General features: G+C 39.9%; 1 protein-coding gene and 1 long non-coding RNA gene across 2 annotated transcripts; one reads left to right on the top strand and one right to left on the bottom strand.

Annotated features, from left to right (window-relative positions):
• Positions 1-797: 797 nt before the first annotated feature.
• Positions 798-6,962, bottom strand: erh (ERH mRNA splicing and mitosis factor). Its single transcript, XM_023843159.2, has 4 exons — positions 6,799-6,962; positions 4,304-4,391; positions 3,648-3,768; positions 798-1,415 (listed from the first exon to the last, which is right to left on the bottom strand). Exons 1-4 carry the CDS (start codon positions 6,799-6,801, stop codon positions 1,313-1,315), a joined length of 315 nt encoding a protein of 104 aa, XP_023698927.1. The 5' UTR covers positions 6,802-6,962; the 3' UTR covers positions 798-1,312.
• A 10-nt stretch (positions 6,963-6,972) lies between these two features.
• LOC111859955 (uncharacterized) lies at positions 6,973-8,397 on the top strand. The gene is made up of 2 exons (XR_002841930.2): positions 6,973-7,007; positions 7,891-8,397. It is a non-coding gene; the product is annotated as an uncharacterized lncRNA (long non-coding RNA).
• Positions 8,398-15,646: the final 7,249 nt, after the last annotated feature.

Here is a 15,646-nt window from a genome sequence, read left to right as displayed (position 1 = left end):
TACACCTTAAGAGAACTCTGTTCATAGAGATGCGTACAGATAAACCTGAGCCAATGACACCTTAATGTTAACACTAACAAACTTAAGACAAGGATCTCTGCTGGGAACTCTTTCATGAATGGAAAACCAATATATCAGGAATATTCAGCTATTGTCCAATTCAGTGATTTGCAGCATTTGAGTTTAGACAAGCGGCTGTCAAATCAGCTCAGTGTGTGCGGCTTGGTGAGCTAAGCCTCTGCACCTGTAACTGGAAGGTCGAGTAGCTTCTGCAGAACAAAATGTCTGTGGACCCTTGAGCAAGGCCCTTAACCCCCAGCTCCATGGTGCTGTGACATGTAGACGACCTTCACTGCCAAGCTTGCTCTCACCGATGTGTGTCAGGGAGCACAAGATGGGGTAGGCAAAAATCCTCAATGTGTCATTATTAAATTACAGTAGTTTTCAGTTAAAAACAAACAGACCATATATCCAGAAATTCATCTCTCTTATGACCCCATGTGTCCTATCCTGGAGGCTACGGGTGTGAGGCAGGGAACAGCCCAGTATGGGGCACCAACCCATTGCAGGGCACACCTATGGGCAATCTGCTAACTCCAGTTAGCCTCAGCATTTTTTTGGACGGTGGAAATCGGAATGCCCCAAGGAAATGTCACGATGAGAGGGAGAACATGCAAACTCCACACACATGGAACCCTGGTGGAGACTTGAACTCTGGTCCCAGAGGTGTGATGTAACAGCGCTATCCCCTGCACCACCATGCTGACCCCTTCAGAAAGTCATATATAAACCAACAGAACTGTTAAAGAGTTTATTTTTAAATTACCAAAAAAACAGACAGCATGTTAATACCGGTCTTTAAACAGAAGAAATGAAACTGTCAAGGCTGTGTGTGAATAAGAGTTCCTGCATCCCCGTTCAGCAGCACCTCTGCCACAAGCTGCTCTTACAGGTGAATTTCCTGAATATACAGTCAGTATGATAATGAGGATGGTGCTTTTTTCCTCCCCAAAAGAAATTAAACTTCAGAAATATGTATGATGAACAAGTTTCAACCTCAGGGGATCAGGGTCAAGCATGTTAGAGATGACTTGACATTTTTCAACCAGTATGTTATATTTCAGAAATATATACCTGCATGAAACATTGCTGAGTTGAACCAGACTTTTTCACATGGCTAGAACATCTGAATTGGCCATTCATTAAAAATCCTGCTTAACAAATCAATAAAGACAGTAAAGTTAAAAAAAAAGAGAAAAATTAAAAGAAAGTGGTTGCTATTGCCATTCAACCCCCCTAAACAGCCAGGCCCTCATTTGCCCGCCTGCTGGGCCTGCCGGCGGAGCAGCACATAGATCTTCTCCTTGATCCAGTCCTTGTTGTAGGGCTGGTAGGTCTGGGTGTCTGCACGGTACCTAGAAGGAGAAGAATGACAGACACCATTAGCTTTTACACCAGGAGTTCTCCTCCTGTGCAGTAGAGGGCGCTTTCGTGGGACAATGAACAATGAACACCAAGTACAGCAGATCATTTCAAAAGAATCACCTTTAGGGCTGAATGATTTATCGATTTCAAATCGAAATCGCGATTTGAAACAACGCAATTAGCAAATCGCAAAGGCTACATTATACAGCACGTGGGACCCATGGTTTAAAACTGTTGTAAGAATAGTTTTCCAAACTCATACCGTGCTCCCTATGTGACAGTTGTTCTCACCAATCACAAGTGTCATGCTCACGAATCAGAAGTGGCCCGAGGCGACGGAGTACACGCCCACAAACAGCAAATACGTGAAACCTGAAGAAAATGTTGCATTCGCGGTGCGGGAAAATACTGATTCCGCTACTGAGCTACAAGTATAAGTGAATTGCCTTCCTATTTCATGGTCCGAGATTGTTTCAGAAAGGTCCTATTATCAATAGAACCGGCAACCTCCTTTTAAACACCAGCTGCGATATACTTCAGCGTATCACACCTTTTATTTTTGTTAATAGGAAATCACATTAGCATATAACCAATTAAAACAACGAGACGGTAGGTAATCCTCACAGCAGCAGAGTCTGTGACCCCCAGAAATGCCGTAAAATCCATAATACACTCGTGTTTATGTCATATATGTTTTTGTGCTCATTGATTTAAGTATTGATTTCCATAGATTAATCTTGTGAAATTAATCTTGATACCACAACAGTAATAAAATGCAAGCCTCGCTTTAACACAAATACTAAAAGAACAGATCTCTTTAATCGTTATTACAGTTGGGTATGGGCATGGTCTTATTTAAAAAAAGATATAAAAAAGTGACGCATATAATATTTTCTCCGTTTCATACAAGGCAAAGGAATGATAAGCCGCTTCAGTCGAATCTTTGCTCAGCTGCCTAGAGTGAGGCTTTCTGTTTGAGACGAGTCTGCACATACATTTACGTGGATGTAAGAGTTTTATTACCATGTAAATAGTCTGTAGAGTTTGCAAACTGCCCTTACGTTTTTGATGCAGCTAAGTCTAAGTTCGAACTTCATATCGATCATAATGGAATAATTTAGATTTGCCATAAGATTTCTTGCGTGAGAGTCTGAAAGCGTGTTACCCAAACCCGTGAGAGTTTGCAACCCTGAACACATACATTTTTTTCCCCTGAATTGATTTGTATAAAAAATAACCTTATACAGTTGTTAAAAAGCGGAAACGTAGACTAATATGACCACCGATAAACTACGTCTATTTATTTGACATTTTACAAAATGCATACTACGTTTGAAAAAATTCCAGCTTTACAGTTTCAGGACAGAGCAGCCACCCTGTTATGAACATCGCAGCTTTTTGAGTGTTAGATTCGCTGCTGTTATTAACACTAATAACACATTAGCGCAAACAAAACGGCTGCATACACCAAAGTATTTCTTGCTTGTTCACTGGCGTGGGAAAGGCGGTTCTAGTGTTATTAAGGGGGTAATCAGCGTTACCTGCAAGATCGCTATTGTTTTTTTTTTTGCTGCATTTGTTCATTATTACATTATAATGTAATATTAATATTTAATATTAAATTAATATTAATATTACACTGAATATTCAACTGAAGCTTGACATAAAAAATTATATTGCAAATCAAATCGTAATCGCAATGTCTGTCGGAAAAATCGCGATTAGATATTTTCCCCAAATCGTTCAGCCCTAATCACCTTCACTAGTAACTTAGTCTTTCAATCTACTAGACCACACAAAAGAATTGAATTTGCTTTTTCCTGTCTGTCCTGACATTTCTCTGACGAAATCTGGACACTGCATATACCCAATAATCTGGTCAGGAAGAGGATTAAAGCCTGGTTGTACAAGTCGGTTCATTGTTATTCTGCATATGAAGACTTCAAAGTGGACTTCATACAACACAAAGAACTTGCAGTTCAGTGGTTCTTGATTGGCTGAAAAAAGCTGCATTAGTGTGACAAGCACAGCCAGACCCCAAATGGAGAACATTCTCCAAGTTATTAGGTCTGCGTCTTGACTCTGGCTAAGATACACAACCACCAAAATCTCACATTCATTCAAGAGACAGCTTTGTGTATGTTGCTGCTGAGGGTAAATTCTTCAGTGGTGTGGAATCAGACACCAAACCCTTAAAGTGACAGGAAGCAGGGCAGACTTACACCAGGCAGCTGAGGTCAGCCAGGTCGTCGATGAAGTCGAACAGCTGGCTGATGTCGTATGTGATGGACGGGCTGTTGGGGTTCATCCTCTTCAGGTGCTCCTCGTACATTTTGCAGACTCCTAGCAGTGTTAGGAAACATCGGTCACCCTCTCTTTCGGGGACGAAGCGAAAGCCGGCCCCACGGGTTTGGCTATTTTTAACGCCGCAGTTGTTGCAGTGATGCACTGCACTACAGAGCCAGTGTTAAAGGGGGGATTTATCCAGTTATTTTTAGTGAACTTCAAAGTACATGCAGGAAAGGCAGCTGCATAGATGGACACTCCTTTGTCTGGCATTTCTGACAGGCCAAAGACCATCGGAGGGTTGTAAGGAGCAAAGACGCCGGATCTGGAAGAAACCCAAGCAATTCAAAACAGCCTGGTCACCTGCTGCAGAAGGTACTCGAGTCCTTAAGAAGGACAGGTCTGCCCTCACTCAAGGCAGACTCAAGGACCATATTATACCAATTACACCCCTAAATGGAGAATACAATGAGCAAACCTCAGAGAGCAAGGGAAATGTGTGTGGGTAGAAAAGTCTTGCAACCAAGTGCTAGACACATTGGACAGAGAATTCAACACAGTTGAAAAAAGTAATATGGACTGGTCCTCTTACCTTCCATGCACTCGTTGACAGACTCATAATCGGCATATGTTCTCCCCTCAGGCCTCTTGGTGGGCTGGACCAGCAGGATTGTGTGGGACTGCGACACAGAGCTCAAGTTAGCATGGGGTTACTTAGCATGCTAACCCAAACCATCACTACCTGATAAATGGCTTGCCGTGCCCTTCCTATAAACACAAAGGCATGTTTTCCTACTCCTTTTCGGTTCAGATTATTTGCAAGTTTCAACGTCTTAAAACTCCAATTCTTCTAGAGAATAACCCCTAGTCATTAGATGACCTGAATAAAGTAATTCAGATGCTGTAATTCAAATGAATTGGCCCAAGGCTTTCATTCTCAACTCTTGATCACTCAAGACATTAATCACAGACGTCCTCCAACCGTCTGCCCTCATAAGCAGATGGTCGGATTGTCAGCAAGCGGCCCCAGCAGGTAACTCCTGCCCAATTTCTGAAGTCAGATTTCTTTTTTGCAATATTTTAGGCACAGCTGCGACTTTAAACCTTAAATAGAGAAAAGTGGACAGAGATGGGGCACAGGACAGGCTACAGTCCAGCTGGAAGTAAAGCTAGAAAAAGCCAGTAAGATATACTGATGTTTTTAAATTATGCAAGTTGTAGTGGAACAACTTTATTCATCAAAGAAGTTCTGTTCTGCAATTTCAGAGAAATATGAGGTTCAGTTACATTTGTCATACATTTGAGTTGCAGAAGACGTGGCTATGACTGATGCTGCTGCTCTGTTGAGTGGTAGGATGAGGCTATGGGGAGAAGGTCTGGGTGCAGCTCTCAGTGCCATCAGCCCCGACCTCAAAGCCAATGTGCTAATTATGGCAGCTGAGCATTTTCCCCCTAAAAACTTACCAGAACTGTAATATACAAGTTCAAAGAGAAAATACATTTCTATAGCTACAATTTGCTGAAAATGGAGCCCTTAGGTCAGTAACCATCTTTTAGTCTGAGACTGGAAAACGTGGGTTGTGTTACTAAAATTACAACAGCTTGAAAGAAAGGTAATAAGTTTAACAATAGAATCCTTTATTAAAAAGGAGCCGCCTTGGAAACTCACGATGGCTAACTATAGGACCAACTAAACAGTCAACTAAAGGTACAATGTTTGCATTTACATGAAACCGAAACTCACAGACATCCCGATGCTCGTATAAAGAATGTGTACTACCGTATATAAAAGCCGATATTCAACGAGTCTTATTTATCTGATAGACAGCTACCATTAAGCATTTTTGTTTATCGTTTTAAATGAATGATTTCGTACTGTAAAGCAAGATAAGATGTGATGCTGTAAAAATAGTAGTGTCTACTAATGTTAATATTCGGAGTAAGTCATGATTTTTTTTGCCTTTATGTTGAGACCTGGGTGTGTTTTACTACACACAACATTCATGGCATTGATGAAAAGTTATCTTTTAAGAATACACGTTTAGAAGGTAATTACTGATGCTGTTAACCAGCTCTTAGAATTCTGATAGTCTAGCAATACTGTAATGTAGTTTGTATCAAAACTACTTCCAATAAATGTGTCAGTTTGAACCCTGTAAAACATACCGGGTACAACTGTGGCGTTTGATTCATTCATACGTAGAATTTTTATTAACCTTGTATCGCAGTAACAGAGGTAATATTAAACAAAGGCCTTCTGCTGCTTAGGTAAATAATGGCCCCGGCCACTATTTGAGGAAGTACGGTAAGTGATATATATCCTGACGTCGAATGCGCTGCTTTTGTTCAGTTCCTGTCAGCATTTAATCAATACACCAATATTGTATTTATTAAATGCTGACTTTTCATACTACAGTCTTTACTATCCAGTGGCATATTAGAATGTGTAATTCGATCATTTAACAGGTCCCAATCTAAGGCATGTGATCGGTTGAAGTATTAGATAGAAATCGTCTGGTTGTAGCTTCGACTTCTAACTAGCCTGGATCGTATTGCACTTGTACGTTGCATAAACTACATTGGTTTTACTACCCTGCACCTTTGTCTAAATTCACCTAGGCATAGTACATATTTAATACTGAGTTTGCATACACCCTTTTGCTTTTAATACACCCTTAGCTACACACGCCATCTTATGCGAGATGCTTAAACTGGCCAGTACTACCAATTCGTCTCACTGTACAGTTCTTTTACCATCTACATTTATTTTTCATAATATTACAGGATGCGCAGTTAACAAGGCTTGCATAAGCAATGTCCAAAATGTTAGTTACTCCAGAAATTTAACGCAGCCAAGGAGCCGATTCATTTAGATGCAATCCCAGTACTAACGCTACATTATGCCAGTTATATTAGGAACAAATGAACGACACAGATAAGATAACACAATCATAAAGAAAACGAGCGAGTGTGTTATCTAGCAATGATTGCAGCCAGCACGCATGTGCTCCATACCGGCCCGCTCATGAACGCCGAATGAAAACACTCTGGTACAACATTTCGAGGCAGGATCACCCGTGCACTTACCATAACTGTTAGATATTTACTGTTCGCTGCACGTCTCGCTGTTGAAGCCAATTCACCGCAACGGGCGACCTTTTCAAGTGTCGTTTCAAACCAACTGGGAGACCACCAAACACAAACGTCGGGGAACAGGTACTGGCGTACAGGAAGTGGTACTCCGGAAATAGAAATGCATGACGGGAAATGACAGAAATAAATGTTCGAAACTCGAGGTGCGTGTGACCTGCATGACTTGTCTGGCCCTAGTAAAAGCAGCGATATTCATTTTAAGATTATCTGTAGTTATGATCCATGCAACCACTCGCTACGTTTTTTTGATAACATATGTCCAATATGCTCATAAAATAAGAAACCATTCACCATTAGTTTTAAAGCAATTAGTTATCTTCAAATAGTTTATGAATGGATGTGGCATTTTTGGTATATTATGCTTCAGCTGGGTGTCACAGATTTCTGGTTGCATAATATTTATTTTAGGTATCAGAACAAACCATACTGATGTCAAAATTTAGCTACTCTGTCTTGGGAAGCTTTATGATGTCAGAGCGATAAAGAATAAATGTAATTTCAATTTGTTCTTTTTATATACAGTCCTTGTTTGTCTCTGCTGGAAAAGATATCAAGATCTTTGAATACTAAAGCCTCCAAAATGTGTACAATACTATACACTATAGTGGGCTGGCTGTGTCTTTTGACATTTTATTATAATTGCTTATTGCGATGTCTATATGTTGCCAATGTTAATGTGATTATGTGTCTACTTTGATATTGTCAAAAAAAGACTAAACCTCAACACTTTTAATTTAGGTTTGTCTGATGTGGCCATTTTAAGATGCCTTTAAAACATGTTGTGAAAAATTTATATAATACACCTGGAAATGTAAAAATAAGACATATCTACTGCATACTGTACAGAGTATTACAATTCATGTACTTGTGTTGCAGATATAAAAAGTGTACACGTACAAAATCAAAATAAATCATGTCCCACACTTTTCTATTTTTAATGTGACCTTTCAGGGAAACATTATTAGGAGACAAAATTTTAAAAATCAGCGTTCAGAGGTAACCAATCACACTTGTTTCCACTGACAGACATCTATGGGATCTTATTGTTGAAAGAGCTCTATCAGGAGAGAGATATGCCATGGAGCACTGTGAAGACTGTCATCTACACGTGAAGAAAAGGTGACATCACCAAGACTAGGATCTGAACATTCTAAGTGATGTGTTTGTTGCAAAGGACCCCATACCTTTGGTGAAACGTGGTGATGGCAGCGTCATGCTCTGGGGCTGCTGCTCCTCAGCTGGGTATCTGGCTGGCTGCAGATATCAAGATGTTTTGAGAAAAAAACCCTGTTCCCTGCCCCCCATCAGAAAGCTGAAGATAAAGAGGAATTTCAGTCTAACATGATATTGAAGTCTTTATGTGACCCAATCAGACGCCAGGCTTCAATCCCATAGAAAACCTGTGGAATGACTTTAAAAAGGCTGTTCACAGGAGACACCTTGGCAATTTAAAGCAACCTCCACTTTTTTGCAAAGAAAACTTATTCGCAACAATTTCCTGCTGTAATAAATGTGAGATGTTCTAAATTTTAATGTGTTGTAAAAAAATTGCTTCCCTCTTCAATTCTGTTAGATGTAAGGTCAAATTAAGAATGCAATACACGTGTCTTAAATAATTGTTGATGGTTATTGGCTAATAAATGTTCAAAACTAATTTTAAAAACAGAAAATCTACTTTACCGATATCCAATAATTCGGTTCTCATATAAAAACAATTCCAGAAAGAAAGTGTTTATATGTTTTTATGCATTTAAGTAGAACAGTCAGTTATAAATAGCATTTTGGTGCCTGGCTTGGTCATAAACAGATTTCCAGTGTAATTGAGGTTCTAGTTGGAATTTGAATGACAAACCAAAATATAAGGAAGCCTGTGACATATATATTTAGTGGTTTTACTGGGCTTACATCTATTGGGTTTACTGGATATTTACAACTCTGGAAAAAATTAATAGACCACTCTATATATATATATATATATATATATATATATTATAAATCTACATTTTAAAATCCTGGTTTAATCCTGGTTTTCCTGGCAGAAGGCTACACTGTGAGGCAGGCTGCTTCCAGGCTCAAAATTTCTAAGGCAGCAGTACACAAGAACCAGGTGAAGCAGGAGACACTGGGAACGACCTGAAACCAGTCAGGTAAAGGGCAGAAGCAATTTTCTAATGCCAGAGATGACCGTTAACTTATCCGACAGTACCTCATGAAACGGAGGATGACATGAAGTGACCTTAAAAAAAAGGGAAACATGAAGTGGTGTGAAATGCACTGCTAGGACAATTCATAGCAGGTTCCTAGAAGCACGACTGAAGACCTATAAAACAAGGCAGAAGTCCTTCATCAATGAGAATCAGGGAAGAGCCAGGGTGGAGTTTGTGAAAAAATATATATTTTACACAGGCGCAAACCCATAAATTGAGAAATGAGTGAAACTGAAAATTTTGTTGTGGTCTCTTAATTTATTCCAGAGCTGTATTTAGTGGATTTACTGGGTATCACATCTGTGTTATTATGAGCGTTAGTTATAAGTTATGTGTGTCTTTTATTTCTACTTTGCTGTTACCTTCCTGGCATGGGCTGGTTTGTAATCTCCAGGATGTCTGGCTGCTATTCTTAAAGCTGTGTCTAATTGGATTCTGTTTTGTATCAGAACACTCAAGGCGAAATCTACTGCCTTGCCTACAAGAAGCAGTGAAGGTTAGTCTTCATTTGTATACATAGTGATTTAGTGTTCAGATCTTCATCAGACTATGTCCAGCAATCAGATTTGTACAGTCCAGTATCAGGGTCTATAAATATGCAATGTTTTCATTCAAAATGTACCAACACGTACCAACATATTGGAGATTACAGTTTTTACCGATTGCTTAAACACTATAGACAAATGCTTAAACCAAAGTAACATAACTTGAAGTTGTTGTCACTATACCTTAAACAAATTGTAACCATACCATAAACAAAAGCGCTGCTTTGCACTTTAGCTGCAATTCTGCAACACACTTGCTCCTTTCTGCAACAGACTTGCTCCTGCACACTATACACTATTTCATACATAAGACACTTTGTTCAAAAATGAAATCTCAGGGTACCATTGGGAAAACACATCTATTCAAAATACAAAACACATTGGTTAATTGAAAATACTTAGACACACACCTGAAAATACAAAACTGAACACCAATCAGCCAGCTACAAAAAGGCCTCACTTAAGCCATTTTGAGAACTTTGCAAGCATGGTGGCAGGGAGAGCTAGAGGCAGAGGAAGAGGATGAGGAAGACAGAGAGAGAGAGAGGAGGACGTGGTCGAAGAGGCCATGCAACGACCGTTATTTCTGATGACATAAGAGCAACTTTGGTGGAGCATGTCATAAACCATGGCCTGACTATGAGGGAAGCTGGGCAGAGAGTGCACCCTAATCTAAGCCATTTCACAGTGTCATCCATAATAAGGACATTCTGATTGGAAAACAGGTATGTATTCAACTCTCTACTCAGACTGTATCTAGAGCATTTACAGTACCGTACCATATCACATGTACTGTATTGCAGGGTGGCTAATGCTCCTTTTTGAACAAAAGTAGTAGTTTTGTGAAATGATTTTCCCTGACAGTGTGCACACTCGACATGTTTGCTTGGAGAGAGTTGGCCATGATGTTACGACTGTCAGCATTTGAATAACGAGGTAGCAAATAAATAAATTAAACCAGATGCTCTAGCAGATCCACCAGTTCCATTATCTCACATCTTCAGGGTTGGGGGCTTGAATCGAACCCACCTCTACTGTGTGTGTGTGTGTGTGTGAGAGAGAGAGAGTTACCCCCACAGGCAAAGACATGCAGTTGGCTGGAATGACCTCCTTAAACCGCCCAAAGTGTATGACAGCATTAGGACTATGTGTCCTGTGCTGTCTGGATGGGTTCCAGGTAAATGACCAGAATGACTAGGTGACTGTGACCAGAAGAGATTGGAAGATTGACAGATGGATGGATGGATGATTATGTAAGCATTTTGTTTCACTACCAAAAACTGGGCAGTTAATCTGTCATTCATTCAACCTTTACAGATGTAGGGTGTGTAGAGGAGCTTAGGAGTTTCTTTATGAGTAGCTCCCAGGATAGCTCCTGTAAGGGGATTAATCAGCAAGGATGATAAGTATTGGAAGAGGGATCCTGCTGCAGCAGGGGGAAGGGGTAAGGTATTAAAGTAAGGCAATAAAGTAGTTAGCTTCTCAAGATCAGGCACCAGAATTACTTGCTGGAAAGTCATATTCTCTCTTTCCTCCGATACTCACTGCTGCTGAAGCTCAAGAGCTCGATACTTCAAGCCAACTATCATTTAGCCTGAAAACAAAGGAGAATGTCTAAGGAAAAGCTGGAAGGACTCATGAAAAGCATGGAAGTGATGCTGCGGGAGATGGAGCAGCTGAAATCACACTGCGGGCAGCAGGCTGAGGAGCTGAGCCAGCTGGTGGCAGAACTGCGAGGTGAGAACCGGGAGCTGGCGGAAAAGTACGGCCAGCTGGCCCAGGACATGAAGGAGGCCAAGGAGATCATCGCCCAGCTTCAGGACACCAAGTTTGCCTTCGATGCTAAAGAGAGACAGGCCCAGAAACTTAACCGGCAGCTCTGAGACTGTGAAAGGACACAGTGTTAGGTAAAGGTGTGAAGAAATCTTTAAGATAAAAAACAAAGTTAGCAAAGAAGTTAATGGGAACAAAACACCTGGAACAGGACCTGACATAGGAAATATAACATGAAGTATATTGCCAGCACTGTAGGCACAGTTATTATATAGGAAATATAACATGAAGTATATTGCCAGCACTGTAGGCACAGTTATTATATAGGAAATTTAACATGAAGTATATTGCCAGCACTGTAGGCACAGTTATTATATAGGAAATATAACATGAAGTATATTGCCAGCACTGTAGGCACAGTTATTGTATAGGAAATATAACATGAAGTATATTGCCAGCACTGTAGGCACAGTTATTGTATAGGAAATATAACATGAAGTATATTGCCAGCACTGTAGGCACAGTTATTATATAGGAAATATAACATGAAGTATATTGCCAGCACTGTAGGCACAGTTATTATATAGGAAATATAACATGAAGTATATTGCCAGCACTGTAGGCACAGTTATTTGCTTTTGTTCTTTGGTTGCTACAGTAGGTAAGGCAACATGGGTGAAATTAAGTAATTATCACAGCCTTTTTCAGTTTGGTGGTGTAGTATTCCTTTTAAAGCTCTGGTTAGATGTAATGACTAAGGCTTTGAGGGTTTTTTACAAGCAGATCTGGAAACTGTGAATCTTGTACTATATTTGGATGTAACTAGACAGACTGAACAACAACAAGATCACTTAGAAGACATTTTTCATAAGATTATATTTCTGAATTTTATGGGCCCAAGTTGACTTTGTCATTCTGAATGCTTATCTAGGAAATACAGGAGAACCATTTGTGCCTTTCTCTCCCACTGCACTGGACACTCTAAAGGCGACGAGAGGGTTGCTGGAATGAGTCGGCAACCACTGGTACCTAGAATGTGTCATGGGGTTAGACTAGCCAAGTTAATGCAGTACAGACTAGCCGAGTTAATGCAGTGCCTACGAAATGAATAGCAATGAGCTTTGCAAGACTACTCAGAAAAATTACATCTACCCTCTAAAGTAAAGATGTGGATTTCCTTTAAAATAATCAACATTAGGTCACATGTAAGCCTGATGGACCTACGAGGAGCTGTATTCTGCTATTTTCATCTGACCTCATCTGATACTCCAATAAGAGTTGTATTTTGTGAATGGGAATTTTCCTGCATGACCATATCCAATGACTTCAGAAGAAACATCTGAACAAAGCTGAAGCAGAAACATATTGTACACTTCTTCCAAAGGAGATGGGGATTTTAGACATTGCTCATGTGTGCTTCTGAGATGATAAGTGTGTATAAATCTGCTTATGTAAATTAATGAACATAATATGAAGAATTGGAGGATAAAAATGCTTCAAGATGTAGTATAACGGCACCTTGATTAAAGTGCATCCTTTTATATACTTTGTGCAGCGCTCCACAATTACTGCCTGTGTTCACCAAAAAAGCAGATGCTATATGAGTTTGCATGTGGTAAAAGTCTTCTCTGGGCAAAGGAAACCGACTGAGGAATGGGTAATTTGTGGTGTCAATTTCCTAAATACAGCCTTGATGCTGGGAATTGTTGTCTCACCTCTAAAACCTGTAATATCCATTTTCATACGTCCCATTTGTCTGGTTCTGTCTGCAAATACCCAGTGGCAGACAGCTGTTGTTTTAGGGATTACATATGCTGCCTTATGGGTGAAACGTTGATAGAGCCAAACAGCTTTAGACAATTTTTTTTTCTATAGCTGTGTTTCCTAAGCTGGTCTTTGGGGGTCCCAAAGACGGTCTACATTTGTGCTCCCTCCCAGCTCCCGGCCAGACAGTCCTCAAATATGTACTGTCTGCGGGTCCCCGAGGACCAGATTGGGAAACACTGCTCTTTAGCCTTTGCCTGCTACCACTCTTTTACTGTGCTGATCTTGGCTTCATAGCCTGTAACTTAACGACTGGAGTTACCCTGCTGTTTGCTCAGACATGCTTCTATTGGTTCATATTAAGATGCATTGTCTGATAATGCTGTGTGGGTGGGATATCCAATAAAAATATAATATAAATATAAAATATATTATAACACAAGCCAATTAAGCCAGTATTGAGATGAACATTTATCGATGGCAATGTATTTTTGTAAAGGCAACCATCATTAGTGTCAAGTCACGGGCAGCTGTGAAGTAATTGATGCAATAACAAGATAAAATAGCATTAATTTACTGTAAGTAAATTAACAAATGGCAGAAATTTTGGAAGTTGACGTGGGAAAATGCGACATGACAAAAAGGCCAACCGTTCATAAAATTGATGTCAGTAGTAACTAATAGCATGAGTAAAATAAGTATGCATGGATATGCTTTTTGCATAATTTATCCATTATGTATTTATATACTGACTGGCCATGTGCTTTATTAGAAACACCATCCAACATGGACTAAACAGGTGCTGGAAACATTCCTGAGACATTCTGGTACATGTTGACATGATTGCATCACATAATTGCTGCAGATTTGTTTGCTGCACCTTCATACTGTGAATCTCCAATTTCACTGAATCTTAAAGGTGCTCTATTGGATTCAGATCTGATGATTGGGGAGGCCATTGAAGTACAGTGAAGTCATTGTCACGTTCATGGAACCAGTTAGAGACAATTTTTGCTTTGTGACACGACACACTATCATGCTTGCAGTAACCAATAGAAGATGGGTAAATTGTGGCCATAAAGGGATGCACATGGTCAGCAAAAATACTCAGTACTCAATACTCAGGCTGTGGCATTTAAACAATACTTGATTGGTATTAGGTACCCCCAATGTGTGCCAAGAAGACATTCCCCACATTGTAACGTCAACATGACCAGCCTTATCTGTTAATACAAGGTAGGTTGGGTCCATGGACCCTCAGAATGTCGTAGCAGAACAATTTCTGATGTTTCTCCAGTCTTCATTTGTCTGGTTTCTATGAGTCTGTGCCCACTGTAGCCTCAGTTTCCTGTGTTTAGCTGACAGGAGTGGAGCCCAGTGTGATCTTAGGCAGTGGTAGCCCAACCAGCTCAATGTTAGACATGTTGTCCGTTCAGAGATGCTTTTCTGCTCACCACTGTTGTAAAGAGCGGTTATTTGAGTTACCATAGCCTTCAGCTTGGACCAGTCCCTCAACAACAAGGCGTTCCCATGCACAGAACTGCCACTGACTGGATGCATTTTGTCTTTCACACCATTCTCTATAAACTCTAAAGACTGCTGTGTGTGAAAATAGCAGGAGATCAACAATTTCTGAAATAGTCACACACCCCATTCGGCATAAACAACCATGTCAACCAGTCAGTCACTTAGATCACATTTTTCCATATTCCGATGTTTGATCTGACCAGTCTGCATGATTTTATACACAGAGGTGCTTCCATGCGATTGGTTGATTTGATATTTCCATAACTGAGCAGGTGTGCCGATCTTTCTAATAACTTGACTGGTAAGCGTACATGCCAGCTTGACATACTGTCTATTACACCGACACTCTACTATAACAAATGTAAGATGCAAACCGATAATCATCTATGACTTCATTACTAAGATTATCTGTCCTTCATTTACGCACAACTGCTTATTAAATACAGGGTGCTGGTAAGAATGAGCTTAATCAGGGAAATACAGGGTATGTCCATCAAACAGTTTAAATCTGAAACTATATATGTAGTTTTGTTTTTATGTTAAGAAACAGATCTAATTGAATGACTCAGCATTTATTCGCATCCAGCTTAGTGAGAAGTGTCTTCCTGGACACCTAATTTCCCCTTGACAATATAAGACTGAGCTGAGCTTCTGTAACACTGCCAGAAGTGTGTCAGGTTCCCTTTTATCTTTTTAGGAAAATTCCTACAGGTAGATTTGACATCCAATGAATCTCTGACATCAAAATCCAGGGTATTGCTCCAAATCTCTATTTCCATACCTTTCAATCCCCAAAACTATCTGAAAACGAATGATTAAAATATATAATTATGACATAATCAATTTTCTGGGTATTGAATTGTGTTCTGTATATGTCTTTTTTTTATATATATATATGTCATATATCCCCCAGTCATTGGAAATGTACAGTACTATTTAAATGACTATAACTTCTCTGTTGTCTGG

The sequence above is a fragment of the Paramormyrops kingsleyae genome, chromosome 19 (genome assembly GCF_048594095.1).
Source record: "Paramormyrops kingsleyae isolate MSU_618 chromosome 19, PKINGS_0.4, whole genome shotgun sequence".
Classification (NCBI taxonomy): domain Eukaryota; kingdom Metazoa; phylum Chordata; class Actinopteri; order Osteoglossiformes; family Mormyridae; genus Paramormyrops; species Paramormyrops kingsleyae.
Note: the sequence above shows the minus strand (reverse complement) of the source record. Positions and strands in the feature narration are given on the sequence as shown.

Bases quoted from the DNA above. Each gene is read 5' to 3' on its own strand.
- erh (XM_023843159.2), bottom strand. The intron at 3,769-4,303 runs GTAAGAGGACCA...TAACACTGCTAG, and splicing joins TGTCAACGAGTGCATGGAAG to GAGTCTGCAAAATGTACGAG. The intron at 1,416-3,647 runs GTAAGTCTGCCC...TTCTCCTTCTAG, and splicing joins GCTGACCTCAGCTGCCTGGT to GTACCGTGCAGACACCCAGA.